We start from the raw sequence: 21,637 nt of genomic DNA on the forward strand, positions 1-21,637 counted from the left end.
GGCTGGCTGGCATGTGGTGCTGGGGAATTGAACCGCGGTCCCTGTGCTTTGCTAAACTTGTTCTAAGTAGGTGCTTTAGACCACTGAGCCATCTCACCAGCCCCTTCCTTCCTTTCTTTCTTTCATCATTCTTCCTTTTTTTGTTTTTCTTTTTTGGTCTTTTTGAGACAGTCTCGTTATGTAGTTCAGTCTGCTCTCAAGCTCATGATGATGTTCCTGCCTCAGCCTCCCGAGTGCTGGGATTACAGGAGCACACCGTCACACCTGCCCATTCCCAGGCAAGTGTTATACTATCACCGAGGTAGTCTTGCAAGTCACTAAGAGCCTACATCGGGCTGGAGTGTTCAACCCCCTGCCTCAGCCTCCCAGAGATCTGGGAGTCCAGGAGAGTACCACCATGCTGGGCTTTAGCACAGTTATTCGAGGACTCCAGAGGCCACAGGGGCCTGTGCACAGCCCCAGCCTGCATCCCCTGTGTGGGAGGTAGTAGTGTTCGAGGAGGCGTAGGGCTGGGCCAGAAGGCGAAGAGGCTCTTCTGGCCTCACTGGCACTGGACATATATCCAGGATCGCCCCGCTCAACACCCCAGATGCACTCCAAAATGTTTGAAAGGACATTCTAGAAGGAGATAACAAGGACTGCAACTCCATGAACTTCAACAGAAGGAATCCATCAGGCAAGGCAAACAATTAAACAGAAGTGGGGAAAAGGTGGGAGAGCCAACAACAGGAAAACAACACGGCAAGGATAAGTCAATACATATCAGTTATAACCATCAATGTGAATGGTCTTAATTCACCAATCAAAAGATAGAGACTGGAAGAGTAGACGGAGAAGCAAGATCCAACAATGTGTTACACACAAGCACCAAGATGCAGGGTGCAGGGCACCGTGCCCCTTCCCTTGGGGCCTTGGAATTTCCTGGAGAGGTTTCCTGTGAGGAGGCTGAGCCAGCCCCACCTGCGGCTGCTCCGTGGGCTGTAACTCAGGCTCTGCAAGGCCTGGGGGTGGAGGGCAGGCCTCTGCCCTGCTCCGCTTCCCTCCAGTGCCCTCTCAGCGGCCCCTCAGTGCCCGTGGCCCAGTGAGCACAGGGCCTTCCTCCTCTGCAACTGCACCACAGTCCCAGCTCCTCCAAAGGCGCGTGGCTCTGATGTGGTGCGGGACCCCTGGGCCAGTGCTGAGTCTGGGGTCCAGCACCAAACACACCAGGTCACCCCACCTGTGAGCCCCGAGCATGAAAAGTCACCTCAGCCCCAGGAGGATTCCCAGAAACAGGTTGAGAAGTTGAGTAACTTGGGCACAGTCACCCCACCAGTGGGTGACAGAGCTGTCATTCGTGCCTGGTGGGGGCAAGTCCACTTCTTCCCCAGTGTAACTTCCCTCTTACAGGACGTCACCAGCAGTCACTGCCTCCTTCCAGAATCATGGGGCTGATGACCTCACAGCTCCTCAGAGCTGAAGCCCTGGTGGGGTGGAGGCTCCCTCCCCCAACCCAGCCAGATTCACGGCTTTAAACTGCAGTGGATGTCAAAAGCACAAAGCCCATCCTGGAGAGGGGCACCAAGGGCTAGAGTCACCCCATGCCTGAGCCAGGCTGGGGACAGAGAGGAAACTGGGTTATTTGGTAAGGTCCCCCATAGAGACAGGGTAGTGGGAGGTCCTTGGGCAGGGGTTTACACCTGAGCATGTGAGGTCTTGGCCTGTGTGTAGCCATAATGTATGTGGTGGCCTTAGTACAAATTGTGCTTTTAGAATGTGGTAGGTGGTCCCAGCATGCAAAGTGCACCTCAGTGTGCAGGGCCGTTGGACAAGACCTCAGTAGGGGAAGCCCCATTGCCTCAGGGCACTGAGTGTCACCTCCATACCCAGGCCCCAGGATGTTCTCATACTTAGCCCTCATCCCCTAGCCGTGTGACTACCCCAGGGAACGCCCGTGTTCTGGGAGCGCAGGCCCCTACCCAGCATCCCTCAGCCACACACACCTATGGTAAGGGTGGAGGTGTAAGCTGGACAGTTGGTGGCAGACAGCCATCCCTCCAGGCCTTCAGGAGAAGAGTGGCAGGGCGGCAAGGTCTAGGGCAAGCCAGGCCTGCTGGGAGTCTGAGCTGGGGCACCCAGTGCAGACCTCCCTTCCCTATGGGGCCTCCTATTCCACATCCTAGCCAGACAGGGAACTGGGTCTCACCTCTGGCCAGCCAAGGGACCCTGCACCCCTACCCTGCCAAGAATTCACCTCCCAGGCCGAGTGGGTGTGGCTACCTGCAGCTGGGCCTTCCCCTGCCACCCGCCCCAAGCCCAGTGGCTGGTTATAAGAGTGTTACCTGTGGGAGCTGCCACCAAACTGGTTAAGCATACCACCACTGATGAAGATGGAGCTACTTACAGAAGGCTTCAGCCCGGAGGTACCAAGGGTGCTTGTTGTAGGTCCTGTCCCCAAACTGGGCTCCTGCTGTGGGGGAGGGGCTGTGGCTAGGGGCAGGTGGTTTCTTGGGTCTGCCTGGCCTGACGTGCACAGCTGCCTTCCACTCCATGGTGGGGATGGAGGGTGTAAGCTGCACAGAACCTCCAAGAATATTCCAGAGCTTGTGGGGGCAGCCTCTGGGTAGGCACATGACAGTGGGCAACCACCACAGAAGTGTGAGCCACACTTGTGGATCACACCACCTGTGCACAAAGCCAGCCAGGAAGGAGGGGCTGTCTCTGCAGGAAGAGGGTGGCAGGTCTCAGGAACCCTCACAGCTGAGTTTTGATCCTTCTGTCACACGGCCCCTGAGTGAGAGTTTGGTATGTGCAGGTCGGTGCTGTGTCTCAGGGATCTGGGCCCTGCCCAATCACTGAGCAGCCGTGGAGGCTCCCGTTACTCCTCCAATAGCCCCTCTGGATTTCTCCCTTCTCTGCGGCTTCTGCTTCTGCCTCACTGTAACATGTAGCTGACCATCCTGCCTTGCCTGTGGGGCTTGTGTGAGCAGAGCTCTGTGGCTCGTGCAGGCATGTGCTCTTAGCCAGGCTGCTGCAAGAAATATGGAGACCATAAACCTTAGGGAAGGAACCTTGAGTCAACCCCATCTGTGTGTCCAGGAGCCCCAGAGGCTGACTTGCTCTGCTGTGTCCTGGGAACACTGAGAAGCCTACTGGAGTACATTTGGTGGGCACATGTTGGCTGGGGGGCAGCAGATGCCTACTCAGGGGTGGGCAGTGGGGTGGGGCTAGAGCCATGCAGACTGTACCTGGGCATTTGAAGACTTCCTGATTCAGATCAGGATGGGGATAATGCAAAACATCTTCATGGATCTGTTCCCTGGCTCAGAGTCTGACAGGTCCCAGTACCTAGTGACCCAGTTAGTTGTCCATTCTGGGAGTGCTGGGCCCTGGGCATGTCCCAGGACACTGGAACCCAGGGCAAGATTGGGTTTAGACCGTCAAGCCAGCCCCAGAAGCAGCTCAAGCTCCCTGGGCAGGGCCCCTAGGTTCTCAGAGCTGGCTGACCTGCTGGTTCCTGGGCTCACCTGTCCTGAAGCCTGAGGTCTTTCTTGGACATTGGTCTACCAAAACAATACCCCCACTTTGGGTTTTGGTGTTTTTTTTCAGTACCAAGGATTGAACTCAGGATCCTGTGCTTTCCAGGAAAGCACTTATTCTACTGAGCTATCTCCTCACCTCCCAATACCCTCACTTTGGGCCCTCCGTGCTGAGCAATATCTCAGCCTGACCTGAACCCACACATGGTCAGATAAGCCTGAAAGTGCCAGTCCTAATCAAAACAGCCATCCTGGCTTCTGGGGATTGGCAGAGGCCCTGGGGCTGCAGATAGTCTCCTGATCAGGCACCAGGACCATAGGGCCAGGGTCAAGGCCCAGGAACATAACATAGCCCTTCCCATGAAGGTCACCTGGGTCTGCCCCTCCCCATAGTTCTCTGCCTCACTCTAGAGTGGCAGCACAAACTCATGGCCTCAACCTCCTACAAACACCAGTCTCCTGCAGTCTTCTGCCCACCAGCCAAGCTCAGCTCTTGGCCATAAGACATGACCCTGGTGAAAGCATCCTGAGAGGAAGGGTTTGGAGCTGGTCTGGTGGGAACCAGTCTACGACGGAACCTCCTCCAAGTGACCTGACTATGTACAGGGATAGAGATGAAAGGATGCCAGGCCCCAGGTGGGGACTTCTCACTGGGAGGTGTAGGCTGGGTTGGGTGTAGGCAGGGCCTGTTAAGTTCTGCTCCTTGCAGCCAGCACAGGGTCTACAACCTTGGAACCCTCCAGGGCCAGCTGTCCATGCCACCCCTGAGCAGTCTCATACGGAGAGGCTAGTGGAGCTTCCTGCCTCCTTCAGGGAGTTGCTCACCTTCTTCTGCACCAACACCACCATCCACGGCACCATCCGCTTGGTCTGCTCCAGCCCAAATCGGCTCAAGAAAGTGTCCTGGGGGCTGCTGCTCCTCGGGACTCTGGGAGTGTTCTCCTGGCAGCTCGGGCTCCTGTTGGAGCAGTACTGGTGCTACCCAGTCATCATGGCAGTGTCTGTTCACTCAGAGAGCAAGATCTTCCCATCTGTCACTCTGTGCGACATGAACCCACAACGGTGAGGACCTGGGGTGTCCCCCTGAGGGTTGGGCTCTCCAAGTCCTGGCCTCTGCAACCTGGGAGATCCCCTTGGCTATGATCTTAGTCAAAGCCTGGTCACTGGTGCTCTCACCTCTCCAACCCCCACGCCCAGCTAAGACCTTTCAGAACCACCCTAAGGACACAGGTGCTGGGAATTCAAGTTGAAGACCAAAGCCAGGCTTTCCAGAGGGGAAGCAGCCATGTGGAAAGGGGCTATAAGCCACCTGGAAGACTCTGACCCCTGGGGGCCAGGCCAGGCTGCAGGTCTGATCTCAGCTCTGCAGCCATGGGAGGCCCAGGCCCAGCTTCCAATCCAGAGCCCCTTCCTGTGACTCAGGGAGGAGAAGGGACACAGGCCGCACCGTGCTGAGGTGTTGGGGCAACTGTGAGACTCTCCCCAGGAATGCCCAATGTGACCGACAACATGCCCCATATGTGGCCCCGTCCTCAGGCCCCGCTCCCTCCGCTACCATCTAGAAGCACTTGATGCATTTGCCCAGGAGAGTATCTATTCGCTCTACAAGTTCAACTTCAAGGAGGGCAGGGACACCCTTTTCACTAATGTTCCTGGCCCTGAGCCTCCATTCAAGCTGGACCGAGGAATCCGCCTGCAGCGGCTGAGGCACCTGGGCAACCAGCACAAAGTGGGCTTCAAACTGGTGAGGAGGGAATCCTGAGTGTGCTGCCCCAGGGAGAGGTGCTGGGTGTGTGTGTGTGGCCATGCTGACTCCATACTCTCCCAGTGTAACAGCACCGGTGGTGACTGCTTCTACCGCACCTACTCATCAGGCGTGACAGCTGCCCAAGAGTGGTACCACTTCCACTACATGGACATCCTGGGGCTAATGCCCACTGCTGGGGAGGACAGCCACCAAAGCCACTTTGTCTTGTCTTGTCGCTACGGCAGCAAGGACTGCCAGGCTAAGTGAGTAGGGCAGGGCTGGTAAGCTACTCCTTGCAGATCCACCCAGCATGGCATGGACCTATCCAGGTCCAGCTGCCCAGGCACCAGGAGTCAGCTGCCTGACGCTGCCCACAAATAGCACCCTGCAGAGATAAGGCAGGCTCTGCCTCCTCAGACGCACGATGGGGTGGCAGTTGACAGGCATGCACGATTTCAATGTGACCCTGGTTTTCAGGCACTTCCGGACGTTCCACCACCCCACCTATGGCAGCTGCTACACTTTTGAGGGTGTCTGTGCCGCGCAGCACCCCGGCATCACCCACAGTGAGTGTGAGCCCATAGGGAGTGCAGGGATGTGACTGGGGGAAGAGGGCAGGTGGGGCAGATGGCCTCACATTTCCGCGTGATCTCCACAGAGATCAGCCTGGTGCTCAGGACAGAGCCCCAAGTGGGGTTCCCTCTGTTGTCTACGAAGGCGGACATCAAGGTCATGATCCACGGACACAATCACACTCCCTTCCTGGAGCACCGAGGGTTCAGCGTACGGCCTGGGACTGAGACCACCATTGGCATCCGAGAGGTAGGAATGGGTCCTGGCCAGGTGGGGCGGGGCCTGGTAGAGGGCGGGGCCTCAGGTGGAACGTACCGCCCCCCAGGACGAGGTGCGGCGGCTTGGGAGCCCCTACAGCCGCTGCACCGACGGCTCGGAGGGCGTGGATGTGCGGCTGCTCTACAACTCTTCCTACACTCGGCAGGTAAGTCCCAGGAAAGAGAGGACCTACGTGAGCGAGGGGGCCGTGCGCGGGCAACCCCCGCTAGCTTGTGTCCCTCCCATCCCCTAGGCTTGCCTGGTGTCCTGCTTTCAGCAGCTGATGGTGGAGAATTGCTCCTGCGGCTACTTCCTGCACCCGTTGCCTGCAGGAGCCCAGTACTGTAGCCGAGCAAGGCACTCGGCCTGGGGTGAGTGAGCCCCACCCTCCTGAAGCTTTCAGGATCAGTTTCTCCTGCTGTTCTTCGGTGACATCGCTGTGCCCTGTCCAGGTCACTGCTTCTACCGTCTGCACCAGGCCCTGGAAGACCACCGGCTGTCCTGTGACTCCCGCTGCCCCAGGCCCTGCAGGTGAGCAGGGCAGTGTTTCAAGCCCGAGGTCACTGCCCCACTGCACTGCAGGCTGATCCCTGTCCTGTCCTTTGCAGGGAGACTTCATACAAGCTCTCGGCTAGGACCTCCCGGTGGCCTTCAGCCAAGTCAGCTGTGTGTACCGAGGGACATAGGGCAGGGTAGCAGTGACGGGGGAGGGAGTCAGGGTCTCTCAGTCCACCTTTCTGCGCAGAACTGGATCCTGGGTGTGCTGGGGGAGCAGACCCCACACCAGAGCCCGAGCCCCCGGAGCCACGTGGCCAAGGTGAACATCTTGTACCAGGAGCTCAACTATCGCATGGTGGATGAAGCACCTGTGTACTCGGTGAGGAGCAGACCCATGTCTCGTGGTGGGGGCTGCCCACGTGCAGCAGGAGAGAAGGCCACGGCTGACCACCACCTGCCCGCCCGCCCACCCAGGTGCCCCAGCTGCTGTCCGCCACGGGGAGCCTCTGGAGCCTGTGGTTTGGCTCCTCTGTCCTCTCTGTGCTGGAGCTTCTGGAGCTGCTGCTGGATGCCACGGCCCTGGCGCTGCTGCTGGGCTTCCGCTGGCTCTGTGGAGCACAGGTCTCCCAACGCGGAACCAGCACTGCATCAGGGCCAGCCTGCAGCCACGCAGGGCCGGGGGCTGGCACCCTGAAGTCAGAGCCCCTGGGCACCCAGTGGGGGCTCTGGACAGCATCTTCGTAGAAGAGTTAGACTGAGACTTTGTGTCCTAACCAGCCTCACCAGGGCATCTGGTCCTAAGGCTTGGCCCTGGAAGTTGTGGAGACAGGGAACTCCCCTGGCTGCTCAAGATGAGTGGGACCAGTTGCCAGAGTCCTCCCTGGCCACCCAACAGCTGAGGAAGCAGTATGACCTGGCCAGAGAGCCAGTCACCAGGCACGCGGAACACATAAGAGCCTCCCTTTCCCCATCCTGCCAGGGAGTGGCTTCATTCTCCAGGAAGCTCAGGACAGGGAGGAGGGGTGTCCCCGCCTCTCTGTACGCCTATATTCAGATAGGCACCTACAGGCTTTGTGAACAGGTGAGGACAGGAGGGCCTCTACCTGCTGGTATGTCTGATGGGTGCCTCATCTGTGTCTCCAAGGCAGCTGGCTCCGTCGATACCTGTGTGCCGGTAGGAGTATCTGGCAGGCTGCCTTGGTTTCAGGCAGCCTCTGAGCAGGCAGGAGGGAGTATGTGATGATACCAACTCATCCAACTCATCCAGTGTCTCTAAACTGCTCTGTAATAAAACTGGAAATTCTACCTGCTGCCAAGTGTGCGTGTGGGTCTCCTCAATCACTCATCTTGGGCTGAGCATCACGCAAGCATACTGGGGGCCCAGGGCACTCTAGGATCAGGCCTGGGATACCAGCCCCAGGCTATCCTTGCGGGTCGACTGGTCCACGCACCCTCACTGACAATAAAAGACATGACCTTGCCCAAGGAAAGGTAGAGGGCCAGGGAACAGGGGCTGGTAGGGCCAGGCATCAGATTTTGTCAGAGAAGCCCCAGATCCCCCATCAGACTTCCAGCAGCTTGTCTGAATTGTCCTTTTGAGGAAAGGACACTGACGGTAGGGTCCGCTACTCAGTGCTGCCCCTTAGGAGGTGAAGAGGATACAGCCGCCCTCCCCCCACTGAGACAGAGCAGAGTAAGGCGGGTGAGCCAATGAGCAGGCAGTGGGCACAGGCTGCAGGTTTATTAACTGGGGATGATCAGAGCAGGGGTGCGGGGTCCCACCAGCCAGGGGATGGCAGCGTGGGCAGTGGGCGGAGCTCAAGCAGGGAGGAAGAAGCTAATTCTGCTCCTTAGGGCGACAGCCAGCAGGCAGGAGAGTCAGGGGCCCAGTCCAGTGCCCACCTTACTGCCCATGGAGCCTCCCAGGCAGCATTTGCATAGTGACCAGCCAACTGGTCTGGAGCTGACCAAGAGCCCATAGATTGAAGAGACCCAGCCTCTGGGTTCTTACAGAAAAAGGGACTTTGAAGGCATTTGTGGGCCCACCAGTGAGGGACAGACCCCTGGACCCATGGGAGGGTCCAGCCCAAGGGGCAAGGCCAGCCAGGAGACAGGGCAAGAGGTATGGAGCCTCCCCCGGTGGCAGGCAGAGCCAGGGTCAGGATGGTCCTCGAGAGTCCACAGAAAAAAGACGCAGACAAGAACGAGGTCATTGTAGAAAATCCACTCAGTGGGTAACAAAGAACACCGGGTGTGGGGTGAGAAGGGGCAGTCGCTTTATGCACAGGCTTTGGGGCCGAGTGCCAGAGATTTGCCTCTGGAGGAGGCAGGGACAGGTCTGGCACTGGGGGCCAGCATGGCCAGCCTCCTGGCCGTGGGACGCCCGCACCCAGCCAGGGTGGTGACCCTAGCCCAGAGCCCCATCCACCCAGCACCCGCGGAGCCCAGCCTGGATGCAGGGTCACTAAGTGAGGTACTTGGGTTGGTTCCCTGGATGGGCTGCCCTCCTACCTGTGAGGGCTCTGGTGGCCAGCCACCAGCCTCAGTCACAGGAGGGGCTGTGGAGGGACAGGGAGACCCAGCTAGCGGGTCATTGCTCTGGGGCAGTTATGGTGGGGGCACCAGGTGATATAGGCCCTGAAGACAGAGGAGCACGAGGTGACAAGGGATTTAAGAGTGGTTTGTGAACAACCTGGGCCCCCAGAGAAGGGGCCACCTGAGGCTAGAGGGTCCTCAGGTGGGATGAGGGGCACCAAATTATGCAGCACCCCCCCCAAATGTGGAGTTTCAAGACTTAGTGCTGGGGTGCCCCTCCCATCCCAGGGTCCAGGCACCAGAGGGAGGGACGAGCAGGCAAGTGGGCTCCAGGAGTGCCCGGGCACCGGGGCTGTCGGGATGGACCCACGGTTCACACGCACAGGGCCATGGCTGGGCTGGGACCAGGGTCTTCAGGGGCATGCAGGGCGTCCAGGCCGGGCAGGCTGTGGTCCCACAGCTGCCCGGCTGGCCCGGCCCTAGCTCTCCTCCAGGTGGAGGCTGATGAATTCCTGGATGCACCTACGGTACTGGAGCTCTGTGGGGCTGCTGCCCACCAGGGGCCCCGGCTGGCCAGACGGCGCCTCAGCCTCGCGCATCTCCTCAGCCATTCGTGCCAAGCGGAGCCTGGGGAAGGGCGCAGCGTGAGGCCCCGCCCCTCCCGAGGTAGCCCTGCCTTTCGCAGGGGGGCCCCGCCCCCAGGCTGAGGCTCACAATGTGACGATGTCCGCGTTGGCCGCCTGCACTGCTATAGTCAGGGGATCCTGCTGCTCCTGGTCCAGGGCGTGCTGATCGGCCCCTCGCTTCAGGAACAGGCAGACCTGGCTGGGGGCAGAGGGCCATGTTGGGGCGGGCCGAGGCCGGGGGCAGAGCAGGTGGACCTGGCCAGGCAGCGGACTCACCCGGTGCGGCCCAGGAGCGTGGCGTGATGCAGGGGCGCGCGGCCCCGGCTGTCTCTTTGGTTCACGTCCGCTCCGTTTTGCAGAAGAAATTCACACACAATCAAGGAGCCCTGGGGAGCAGCGTGGGGGCTCAGCCTGAGCTGGGAAATGCCTATCCACCCACCAGGGCTCTGCGCATGGGCTTGGCAGTACCCCGCTCACCCCCAGCACCGCCTGCATCAGTGGAGTCTTGCCCTCGTTCTCCACATCCGCCCAGTTGACTTCAGCCCCATGGGCCAGCGCCGCGGCCAGCGCGGGGAGGTCACGGGTGCGCGCCGCGCGGTGCGCTAGCAGCCCGGGATGCAGCTCGCGCACGTCCGCCAGACTCCAGGCCTCGGCCTCCCCATCCGCCTCGCCGCTGGACTCCTCCGATTCTGCGCCCTCTGCGGGGAGGGCCTGGTTAGACGGCGGCACACTGAGCGTACTGGAGATTCTGGGGCTGGGACTGCCAAAGTGGGGAGGGGCGCCACCCACCCTCCTCGGTGACGCTGTCCACTACCGAGCCCGCGCCGAAGGCCAGGACATCGGAGCTGCCATCGGAGCTTCCCCCCAGGCCACTGTCGCTGCTCAAACCTGCAGGACCGCACGGGGAGGGGTTCCTGAGCACAGGGCCCCCCACTCCCGGGGTAAACTGGAGGACAGGTTACCCTACCCTCCTTCAGGAGGCCAACCCCAAGGACCAGCCCTCTTTGGGCAGTCGAAAGGAGCCCTGTCAGAAGAGGAAACCAGGAACAGTGTCAAGGAGCCCTGGACAGCTCAGGCACAGCAAAGCAGGGGATGGGTGTGCCGGCACAAGTCTTCCAGCATCCGTCAGGCAACCGAGGAGGAGCCAGAGGCTTTGAGCCAGTGCAGCAGCGCCCTCTGCTGCCCACCCCAGGAGTACACACCACCCCCGCACAGGCGCTTGTGCGCACAGCCTGCACGTTCACACACACACTTCTACACATCACTTCATAGTCGGGGCCTCATCCTCCAAAACAGTGGCCAAAACACACCCAATCCCCCTGATGCCCTTCTGGGCATGGCCTGGAGCCCCAGTTCTGCCTGGCCTCATCACTCCTGCTGAGGACACATGTCCTTCCAGTTTCTGATCAGACCTAGTCCACACTTGTCTCCTCGCCTGTCCCTCCCCTGCTGGGATGACAGCAAGGGGTGAGCAGCAAGGTGGGGCCCCTGGTACTTACTACGTGGACCAGCCCCCGCCGCCCCTGCATCGAAGTAGGAGAATAGGGAGTCCAGCTCATCTGGGCAGAAGAGGGAGTCCCGGCGGAACCTGCGCTCCAGAGTGCCTGCTGCAGAGGTAGCTGCTTTTCAGGTGGGAATCTGGGCCTCAGGGTGGGGAAGTCCCTGCCATGCTTGCAGAGGACCAGAGCTTCCAGGCGCACCCTCAAGGTCCTCCCTCCAGCCCACCCACCCCACCAGGACATGTGACTTACAGCTTACTCCCACCCCCACTCCCAAATGGCTGCAGGGAGCTGGTCCTCAGCACGGCCCAGTGGCTGGAGGAGGCTCCTACCTGAGGACAGAGCAGCCAAAGAGGGGAGGACAGGCTCAAGCCTGGCTTTGCGGCGGGTGGTGGGGACACGGGGGGAGCTGTGGGGACGCTGGCACTTCTGTGTCCGCCAGTGCCTCGGGGCTTCCAGGGCAGGTACTGCAGGCAGCTTCTGAAGGAACTTCTTTTCCACGTATTTGTCTTTGATCCAGGCTTCTTTGTCCTGTCTGGACCAGGACAGATGTGAGCTGCATTCAAAGGCGGGGGCTCCCCAAGCCATGCTAGGTTGTACCCCACCTCACCTGGGGCTGCTGGCTGTGGGCTTTCTGTTACCGGGGCGCTCACACTGGGCCTCATAGATCTGGTTCACAGTGCTGTTTCCAAGCTCACACATCAGCTGGTGGCAGTGTGGTGTGGGGTCAGTCAGTCCGAGCTCAGAGACGCAGGTCCCATCTCCCCATAGACCCAGTGGCCTCCAAGACCCCCCAATACCTTCAGCAGCTCTGGCTCCCAGGAGTCCAGCGTCAGAGATCTCACCTTGGAACAGTGGACACCAAGGCTCCTAGGCAGAAGGCCCAGGGCAGAAATGAGTTAGAGATTGGCTTCCCCCATGGCAGGCCCCACCTCAGGCTCAGCCCCACCCTCTGAAGTCAGAAGCACCTGTGGATGCCTGAGCACTCGATGCAAAGCAGTACCCCCAGGTTGATGCTGGCCCAGCGGGGGTCCGGCTGGCCACAGTCGCCGCACTGGCTGTTGCCAGCCACACTCTGCACCCGCTGTAGCACACTCTCGCCTTTGACCCCGCGCTCCCTTGACTCTGAGGTGGAGTCGATGCTGCTTGTAGATGGGGATGCTGTGCGGTCCAGTCTCTGGGGGACAGTGTGAGGAGCCACTGAACCCTTCAGCTCTAGCCTGACTCCCCAGCAAGGCTGGGAACCATCAAGCACAACTTTGCACACACATGTGTACCACACATATGTACATATGTTTGGCATGCACACAGGCTGCAAGCACACATGCAGCCTTTAGGAGCAATGTCACGTGTATGCACATGCATGTGGAGGGCAGGGAGGGACACACCTCACTGTAGCAGCTGTCAGGGCTCTCCCGGTAGGCAGAGGCAATGCTGGCCTGCACAGCTTGAACCCAGGCCTGGCGTAGCTTCTCTGAGTCAGCCTGCAGCATGCAGCTCCTGGAGGGAGGGGTTGGTCAGGCCAGGTGGACAGGGCCCCCCCACCCCATGCTGGGCTGGCCCTCCTCACTTGGTGGGTGACACGACCTCGAAGCAGAACCTCCGCTCGATGTCCTCACATGGCTTCACAGAGCAGAGGCGGAGATCATCCACCACCACGGTCAGCACGTCCTGTGGGCAGCAGCACTGTGGCCCACAAGCTCACCAGTTCCCTGCCCTGACTGACCACCTTAGGGGCTTCTTAGGAGCTCCTCTACCTTAGGGGCTTAGCCAACCCATTTCCAACTCCCTGTTCTCCTGGTCTTTGGGTTTGGGTGCTCCTCAGCATTCTCAGCCCCATGTGAACCCCACTAGCTAGCTCACTCCATAGTACAGGATCCAGGGTTCAGCCCCTGGTGAGCCCACTGCGGTGCACCTTGAGCTTCTTCTGGTAGACCAGCTGGCTGTTCTGGATGGAGAACCAGCGCCTAGCGAAGGAGACAGGGTGTCAGGGCCAGGCAGAGCTGGCCCCCATTCACTCTGCCCTCAGCTCCTGCTTGAGGAAGGCCCTCACCGGTTCCATGTCTTGAAGGCATTGCTGGCCCTCTTGAAGAGATAGCCCTCCATTACCACGCCACTGGGTGCATCGACATCAAATTCTACTTTAGATTCATCATAGGAAAAGTCCTGGGTGGGGGGAGCCAGTCCTCAGGGAGCGCAGGCCCTGGTCTCTGGCACCCCATGTCCACCAGAGAGGAAGTCCAGGTGAGACCTAGACTTCCTCTAGGAAGGAGGCCTCTGCCTCCAGGTCTCAAGAGCAAACCCCTGGTATTCAGAGCTGGGCTGAGTGCTTGAGCCCTACCCCCAGGCCTGCAGGAATAGGAGGCTGTGACCAGGAAGGAAGCTGCCCCCTATCCTGTGTGCTGTGCATGTTGCCAGCTGGGCCAGCTCCAGCTGCCCAACAGAGGCTCATTCAGAGCCTCGGGTGTCCTGAGTGCCTGCCATCTAGCAGGCCAGGCTAGGGGAAGCAAGACCTGGCCACCTGCTCCGAGGCTGAACAGGGACAGGAAACCACAGTTGCCACACTCTCACAGAGGGGACAGGGTCTAGACTCAGCCTGTGTCCTGCTGGTGCCAGCAACAGCCCACAGGTGCCACCGGTGGTATCCTTGATACTGAAGCACCCATGGGGGAGGGGCTCTCACCTGCAGCAGCGTCTAGGGAGGACAGGTAGAGAGAGACCAGTAAGTGACTGTCCCCCCAACCTGTGCCAGCGCTGCCCCAACCTTCCTGGGCCAAAAATAGCCACCCTGACTGAAGTCACACAGAGGTGACCACAGTGGCAAGGAGGTCTCGAGGTGAACCAGGCCTGCCCTGTGCAATTCCTTAAGTGGGCAGTTGAGACAGCTCTAGGAAGAGGGGTGTAGTGTGTGGATTCTAGCTGGGCTTATGGGGCAGGGGCATGGAGGGGGTGGGAACATGATTCTGGGAGCCCCTTTAGCCGGGCCTCACCCGCTGCTGGATGGCAGCATGCTTGCGCTCCATTTCCCGCTTCTCCACAGCAGAGTCAATCACCAGCTGGTCCAGCTGTAGGGAAAAGGTGTCAGGGTGGTCCCCTCTCTGGTCACCCAGGCCCTGCCCCAAGGGCTTACCTCAGCTGCCAGCTTCTTCATGTACGGGTCAAGCTGGTGCAGGAGGCTGTAGCCCTGCTGGAAGAAGCTATACTGGGCATGCATGAAGGACAGCATCTGCAGGTGGAGGGCAGAGGGCCGGCCAGTGACTCACAGTCCTAGGGACCCCAGCACCACAGGCCTCACCACACTCAGGCAAACCAGCACTTGTGGACCACCCCACGCTCATGGACATCCCCACCAGCATCACTTACAGAATCCAAGATCTCAAACTTCTTCTTGGCCTGGAGAACATTGATCTGTGGAAGAGGAGCCCAGAGGTTGAGGCTCAGGCCCAGATGACCATGATTGCCCTGACCAGAGAGCACTTGGCCAGGCCAGTGGGATTCTAAAACTTGAGCCCCTGCTCACGCAACTCATCCTCCCATGATCCCAGAGTCTTCCCTAGCCCAGCATGGGGATTATGAGAACAGGGCCAGGGATGCCATGCAGGGCTCCCAAGCCCCCATCTCAGTCTGTTCCAACCCCCAGACCTCTAGCAGGCCCTGTCCCTGCCCTAGGAGCTGTGCCCTTTGCCTGTGCTGACCTGGAGAACATAGTCCAGTGCAAGGTGGCGGAAGCACTTGCGGGTGAGTGTGAGGGCACCTGTGGCCTCCTCCACCTCATGAGGCCGGTGCCTTGGGGCCTGGGCATTCCTCACCAAGGAGAGCTCCATGTCCTCTCGCACCTTATCAAATTGCTTCTTGGTCTCTTTGAATTTCCGCACATCCCTAGGGTGCAGCATGTGTCAGGTCAGGGCCAGAAGTCAGAAAGCGCATGATGGACCCGCATGCCCTCCGTCCCCCAACTTCTCCCTGGGCCCTCCTCTGCCCCGGCATGGCCTCCTTCTCTGCCTCCCTGCTTTTTAGTCCAAGCTGTCTCTTCCTGGACTCTCAGCCCTAGAATGACCCCCACCCTTCACCACCACACCCAATGCCAACTCAACATTTCCCTCAGGAGAACCCGGGGCACCCCAGTCACACACGCGTGGGCCCTGGGAGAAGGAGCATCGCCTGGGTTTTCTCCTCTGCGTTGGCAGCCACAGAGGCCCCGGTCACTCACTCTTTAATGAAGTTGTGGAGCTGCTGTCGCACAGATCTCTGGGCCTGGTCAAATAGGATCTGGGGGAACCGCAAGGAAGAGTTTTGGGGACTTTGCCTCCATTGGGTCCCAGAGTTAAGGCCACATCTATCCCACCCCACGGTGAGAGCTAGGGGGCTCCTCCCAAACTCTGAGTGTGCCAGCTCCCTGTCCTAGAGCTGGTCTGGGAGTGACCCTCAGCCTGGGCCAGTACCCAGAGACAACAGCTGTGGCCACCTGCCCAATTCTCCACTAGGCTCTCAACCGGCCTCCCAAGGGTCCCTCAACAGTTCTACCCAAGCCACACCCAACAACTTGAACGGACCACGGGCCACCCCACAACAGGAAGCACCCGACCTACGGGCCAGAGTGGGATAGGCGTTGCAAGTGGCAGGGGCTTTTGCAGCTCCCCCACAGCTCTGTGAGTCAGACCCCCACAAGGAGCAAGGGCTGGGCCAAACCAGAAGAAAACAGACAGACAGAAAGACAGATGACAGACAGACAGGCAGACAGGCAGGCAGGCAGGCAGTATGAGCCATCCTGAGCTGGTTTATTTCTGAGCTTCCCCTGCAGGGGTGTGGGCCCCTTGTTTAGTCTGGGGCTCTGGCTCTCAGGCCTTGTTCCGCTTCCCACCCTGTGTGCTTCGGCCTGCTGTGGATCTACCCACCCACGTGGTGCTCAGGGCCCATGGGGTCACACGGACCCTCCTGAATGGTAGTGAGGTTGTCACCCAGAAACAGCCCAGTCTGGGACGGAGAACTCTGCTCAACTGAACCTCCAAGGTCAGCCTGTACCAAAGGCCTTCTGCCCTCAGCCCTGAGCCATCTGCTACCTCCCCTGCCCCCGGGATCCTGTGTGGACACTTCCTGGGACATGGAATGGCCCCTGGAGATGGCCCCACACTCTGCTGACTAGCAGATACAGGGTGGCTCCCACCCTCACAGCCTGGAAGAGTGGACCGTGTCCCCTGCCCCCTCTGCCCCACCGGACCACCAGCCTAGCTCTGGGCAGGCAGGACCTTCAGGGGCTCTCAAAGCTCACCGTGTGGAAGTTGACCATCTCCTGCAAGCTGTCACCAAACCGCTGCAGACATTCCTGGCGAGAGGCAGGAGAGCCACACTGAGCCAGGCCCCAGTGTAGGAGGAGCCTCCTCTGAAACAGGGGACACCCTCCCCTGCCCACAGAACAGAGGGCTGCACCTGATCAGCGCACAAGTACCCATCTGCTGGAGGCCTGGGCCCTGGACAGGAGCTGCCTCCCTGACTCTACCCCACCTCAGGGTCAAAGGTCAACTGGCTGCTCACCGAAATGACTGTGTCACCCTGGCACTGCTGGGACAGGTCTCGGACACCACTCACAAAGAGCCTGTTGGTGGTGACATAGGCCTTGCCAGCCTCGATCATGCCACTGCACAGCTTGACAAGCTGTGGACGGACAAGTAAGCAAGGTAAGGGTCTCATAGCCTTCCCAGGTAGGAGGCACCCACACTGGCCACAGCTCCCAGGGCAGCCAGAGTTCCATCAGGGTCCCTCAGTGCCTGCCCAGGACTGGAAGAGCTGCAACTATGGTTTTCCTGTCGGCCTGGGGTGAGTGGGGGGCTCACTGTGTGGAAGCTGACCATCTCCACAGGCGGTCAACTCCACACAGTGGAGGAGCAGAAGGTGGGGCAGGACAGGGAGCCTCAGGCAGGATCAGAGGGCCAGTCTTGTGACCAAGAGCCAGAGACATCCTCCCCTGGCTCAGAGCCCATGCCCTTCCCCACCCTCCCCTCAGCCCCCAACCCTGTCATACCAGGCACAGCCCACATAGCAGCTGTCCCCATCTAGCAGCCAGCAGGGGCACAGGGGACATAACTCAGGCTATCCTGCTCAGAGGCACAAGCCTCAGGGTCCAGGTGGATATGTGTGGCCCTGGGATTTGGGCAGTACCACACAAATGGGTCTGTGGGCAGACGCAGGTCCGGGGCAGAAATCCTGCTCCACCCAGGAGGTGCATATGAGTTCTGACTCCTGGAAGGCAGGTTCTGCCACTCAGCCACTCCCAAGTCTGGCTGGGTGTGGCAGCAGGGCAAGCTTGGACCCTCCTGTGCCTCAGGCCACTCCTTACCTTGTCCAATTTGGCCTCGATCTCCACGACATCTGTTTCTACCTCATCAATGGTTGCTCTGCAACAAGAATGAGCAGCAACCTGTGCTGACTAGGGTCAGGTGGGGGTTCCCTCTCCATGTGTACCCCCCAGGGGCCTGCTATGGGAAACTGAGGGCAAACACTATGTCTTTGGGGGCAGGACTGGGGCCAGGTCCAGTGACTGGAGACACCCAGCATCCATACCCATTGACACTCCAGGCAGGAAGGGGCCATGTGGCTGCAACCCCCCACCTGGCTCCCTCCAGCTGCAGCATGGGGGAGGGGAGCAGCAGGGGGCAGTGATGCTGCCCATGACAGGCTGAGCCTCCCTCCTGTTCAGGGCTCAGCATTAGCCCTGGGCCCCTGAGGACATCTTGACTCCTGAAGTTCCCACCCCTCTGTTCTTCCTGCAGCCCACCCTGGCCTGGTGGTTGTGGCCCCCATGTGTAAGGCTGGAGCAAGGGGGCCAGGAGACCCCAGACCAGGTTTGCTTCAGAACTTGCTCCCACCAGAAGGGCCTGACAATGGGGCTGCCTTGGGGAAGGAAGAGTTAAGCAGTGACATCACCAGGAGAAGCCACCGGAGAATCCCCGGAAGCCAGAGGCAGATGGATCAGGCACGTGACCCCCCCACACCCCCCCCCCTGGGAACAGGAAATAAGGAAATAGGGCCAGGATCCCAGCAGCACCCCGTTCATACACACAATTGGCTCAGCTGAGCTGGGCCCATCTGGCCAGCCTAGGATGAGGTACTCTGGGATGGGCTCAGCCTTGGGCAAAGGGTCTAAAGATGGGGGACACCCTGAGGCAGCAGCTCCTACCCCTTGCTGCCCTCATCCTTCAGGGCAGGTTCTAGAGTTTACCAAACTTGGGGAGGGGCCTGCAGGTCACCAGGAGTATGATTTAATTAGTAGCTGGGACCAAAGTGGCCAGGCTGCCTAAACCAGGGCCCATGACAGGTTACCCACCTAAGCAGGACATCAAATTCCTCCAAATAGCACCCTCCTCACAAGGGAGTATGGGGATGTTGAATCCCAGGGTGGGGAGAGCACAGAGAAAAGAAAGCTCAGCAGCTACTTGGAGGATCCCAGGCAGGATGCCCCCTCCCCCAAGCCTCCCAGAAGAAATGCCCTTCAGCTGAGAGCCCCTCCCACATCTCCAGGCTGTATGGCAAACCCCACAATACTGCCTGGACCCTGGGCCGAGGACCCAGACCCAACCGCTGCTGTAGCTGAAGGTCCTAGAACACAGAAGGGACTGTCTGCCTACCAGTCAGTGTTACAGTCCCCCACCCCTGTCCCCCAGGCAAGCTGGATGGCCCAGACAGCTGCACTGGAGTTGCCGCCTGCCCACAGTCCAGGAGCACCTGTCTCCAGGAGGTGGCAAGGGCAGGGCTGCACTGAAGCTGGCAGAAGTGTCCATGGAGACACAGTGGGCACTCAGCAAAGGCTTACAGGACCAGCACCATCCTGAGAGTTCCTTAGATTGTGGAAGATCAGAAGCAGGCCGTCCTTCACTCAAGCCATGACTCAGTGCCTGAGCCCCACCCAGGGCAGAGGCCTCCAAGGCCTGGTAGCTCCCTTCCTGCTCCCTTGGACCCCCAGTCAGTGGCCAGGACATTCCTGAGGCTGTCATGGTTGGCCTAGCCTGGCCAGCAGCCCCCAAGCAGGAATCCCCCCTTGCAGACTGAGCACCCAGCTCCACGTCACTTCCAGATCTTGCCAGCTCTACCCAGATTTGTGACCAGGATGATCAGCTTGCAACCTCACTGACACCTGAGAGCAAGTGGGCAGGGACTCCCCCAAACCAGTTAGGTCATAGCACAGTCCAGAACCCACTGAGCTAGGCACCTGTAACCCTAAGACCGAGGTCCAAGTCAGCATCCTCAGCCCATTGCAGAAGTGTTGCAAAGGGAGGAAACAGGAGGCCCTGCAGGTCTAATAGGATGTTTTTGGGAGTGAATGGTTACAGCACCCTCCTCCAGACCCCTCTATGGGGGGGGAAGAATGTGTTAGAGGCTTTTAGTGAAGGGCCAAGGTGAACCTAGTGGGCTCCTGCCTGGACCAAGCCCTGTCAGAGAAGCCCTGGCTAAGCCCCACTCTCTTTCCTGTGCAGAATCAAGCTGCCTGATTGCTCAAACCCCTTCCCTCATTCAGTTGTAACAACAAAGAACACAGGGAATCATTCCTGCTGAGCTGGGCCTGGGCCACTCTAAGCTGAGTTGACCACCCCATTACCCCATCTCTCCCACCTCCCCACCCAGTCCTGAGGCTTTGCTTGCTTACTCCTGTGTGGGGTAGTTTTGTAAAGGGCTAAGATCTAAGCAAGCTGGGGGAAACTCCTGGAAAACCAGCCTGCATGCAGACATCTGAGCAAGCACACATATGCAGAAGCAGGACACATGCTCACACACATGCAGCAAGGCCATGCACACATAGATATGTGCTGCCAGGGATAGAGGCATACACACACAGGCATGCACTGGTGCTGGAACATGCACACGTGTGTACAAAGTAACATGCACATCAGGCTGATCCCATGCAGAGGTACACTTACACACAGGACCACCCGCGCATCACAGCTGCATGAATGCATCCAGCTTGCCAGCCTGGTGGTGCAGCTCACCCACACATACATGTGCATAGTCTGGCACACGAAGGAAGGGCAGAATGGCAGAGCTCACTCATGCACACCCATGCACACACATCAGTGGCCTTGAGAAGGTTCACATTTGCAAACAACACACAGGAGATGCCCTGTTTCCCAAACATTGCCTAAGGAGGTGGATGTACATTTGTGTACGTGTTGAACTCGTGGCTCACACAGATGTGCATGCGAACTATGAAAGACACAAACCCTGAGGTGCAGAGAGCCCTTGCCTCCCAGTCGAAACCCCCATTTCCTTCTCCATCACTCTGTGCACCCCTAAACCTCCAGAGCCCTGGGCCATCTACCAGGGGGCCACCCTCAGGCCCCCAAACGTGGCTACAGCTGTCTGCGCCTGTGAACCGCCTGGACACACGGTCCAAGAGAGAGCAGAGACAGACCAGCCTTAGACCCACACAACCCTGCCCAGGGCTGGACTGCAGGGCTTCAGGGGGCTCAGTCGAAGCAGGTGGTCACCTCACGAAGATGCAGACACAAAGCGGGGGTGGACAGTCCCTGAGGTGGCCGTATCCATGACTGCCGGGCCGCCCACGCACACACGCTCGCGCGAGGTGACCAGCGCGGAGACGTCTTTGTTCCGGGCCCAGGGTCAGGGGCGGGGAGGGGTCCGAAGCTTTGTTCGAGGCTGGACCCCCCACCCGGTGCCCAGTGGCTGCGTCGCGACTGCAACGCCGAGCACCCGCCCCGCGCGGCACAAAGGCGGCCGGCCCCGCCCGCGCCCACTGTGGGCCCGCGCACCTGAAGCGCGGCGAGTCCTTGATGCATTCCTCGAACTCCACCGTCATGGCTGCGGCGGGGCTCACTGGGCCGGGAACTGAGGCGTGCCGAGCGGCATCCCCAACGGCCGCCCGCCCGTCCCGCCTGCGCCGCGCTAGGCGCCCGCCCGCCCCGGAATCAGGCCGCCGCGCCGCGGCCCGCCCCGCCTGTCACTGCCGGGGAGCGTCGCCAAAATCCTCCGCCGCGCGCTCCGCCCGCTGTCACTGCCGGGGAGAGTCGCCAAAGTCCGCCCCCGCCCTCCGTCAGCGTCGGGGAGTGTCGCCAAACGCTCGCCCGGGGTCCACAGAGGCGGGTCAAGGACCTGGGAGGGCCGCGACAGTCTGGCTCCGGGGACCGTCGGCTGGGCCGCGGGAACTTCGAGGGTGTGGACCCCACCCGCAGCAGCCATCCCGACCATTGCGCAACTCGGGGCGTTTGCAAAAACCACATATGGAAGGATTTGACCAGGACGGGCGGACAGCCACGCCCCGGGAGGACCGGGCGGGCGGGTGGAGGGGAAGGCGAGAAAGGGAACGAGTGGAGGGACGAAGGGAGGGCTAGTGCGGGTCCTGCATGGGGTGAGCGCGCGTCCCGCGTTGCCCCGTCG

The 21,637-nt window shown here is 60.0% G+C and overlaps 2 protein-coding genes and 1 long non-coding RNA gene across 6 annotated transcripts in view; 2 read left to right on the top strand and 1 right to left on the bottom strand.

The window, feature by feature from the left end:
- The window catches only part of Scnn1d (sodium channel epithelial 1 delta subunit), a 15,724-nt gene extending 8,386 nt beyond the window's left edge, over positions 1-7,338 (top strand). Inside the window, exons 3-13 of the mRNA XM_004639676.1 lie at positions 4,262-4,580; positions 5,055-5,262; positions 5,347-5,528; positions 5,743-5,831; positions 5,924-6,087; positions 6,164-6,262; positions 6,350-6,467; positions 6,549-6,627; positions 6,705-6,762; positions 6,842-6,973; positions 7,069-7,338. Of these exons, the coding sequence (XP_004639733.1) occupies positions 4,262-4,580; positions 5,055-5,262; positions 5,347-5,528; positions 5,743-5,831; positions 5,924-6,087; positions 6,164-6,262; positions 6,350-6,467; positions 6,549-6,627; positions 6,705-6,762; positions 6,842-6,973; positions 7,069-7,338 (1,718 nt within the window). The remainder of the gene's footprint in view (positions 1-4,261; positions 4,581-5,054; positions 5,263-5,346; positions 5,529-5,742; positions 5,832-5,923; positions 6,088-6,163; positions 6,263-6,349; positions 6,468-6,548; positions 6,628-6,704; positions 6,763-6,841; positions 6,974-7,068) is intronic.
- A 982-nt stretch (positions 7,339-8,320) lies between these two features.
- Acap3 (ArfGAP with coiled-coil, ankyrin repeat and PH domains 3) lies at positions 8,321-21,485 on the bottom strand. 4 transcript variants are annotated; one of them, XM_023699584.1, is made up of 24 exons: positions 21,353-21,485; positions 17,589-17,646; positions 16,787-16,906; positions 16,524-16,577; positions 15,465-15,523; positions 14,950-15,133; positions 14,618-14,662; positions 14,385-14,480; positions 14,245-14,319; positions 13,938-13,949; positions 13,308-13,420; positions 13,170-13,221; positions 12,825-12,925; positions 12,643-12,754; positions 12,223-12,431; positions 12,055-12,124; positions 11,865-11,959; positions 11,587-11,789; positions 11,255-11,359; positions 10,545-10,643; positions 10,233-10,453; positions 10,032-10,141; positions 9,844-9,954; positions 8,321-9,756 (listed from the first exon to the last, which is right to left on the bottom strand). In XM_023699584.1, the coding sequence occupies exons 1-24, from the start codon at positions 21,478-21,480 to the stop codon at positions 9,609-9,611; spliced, it is 2,580 nt and encodes an 859-aa protein (XP_023555352.1). In that variant the 5' UTR covers positions 21,481-21,485; the 3' UTR covers positions 8,321-9,608. The 4 variants fall into 4 exon arrangements, with proteins under 4 accessions (XP_023555352.1, XP_023555351.1, XP_004639638.1 ...); XM_023699583.1 differs by having other exon boundaries at positions 11,255-11,362; XM_004639581.2 differs by having other exon boundaries at positions 11,255-11,362; positions 21,013-21,431.
- Positions 13,153-21,002, top strand: LOC111812133. Its single transcript, XR_002817718.1, has 3 exons — positions 13,153-13,163; positions 17,007-17,015; positions 19,497-21,002. It is a non-coding gene; the product is annotated as an uncharacterized LOC111812133 (long non-coding RNA).
- Positions 21,486-21,637: the final 152 nt, after the last annotated feature.

This window comes from Octodon degus, unplaced genomic scaffold, assembly GCF_000260255.1.
Source record: "Octodon degus isolate 3935 unplaced genomic scaffold, OctDeg1.0 scaffold00113, whole genome shotgun sequence".
NCBI lineage: Eukaryota > Metazoa > Chordata > Mammalia > Rodentia > Octodontidae > Octodon > Octodon degus.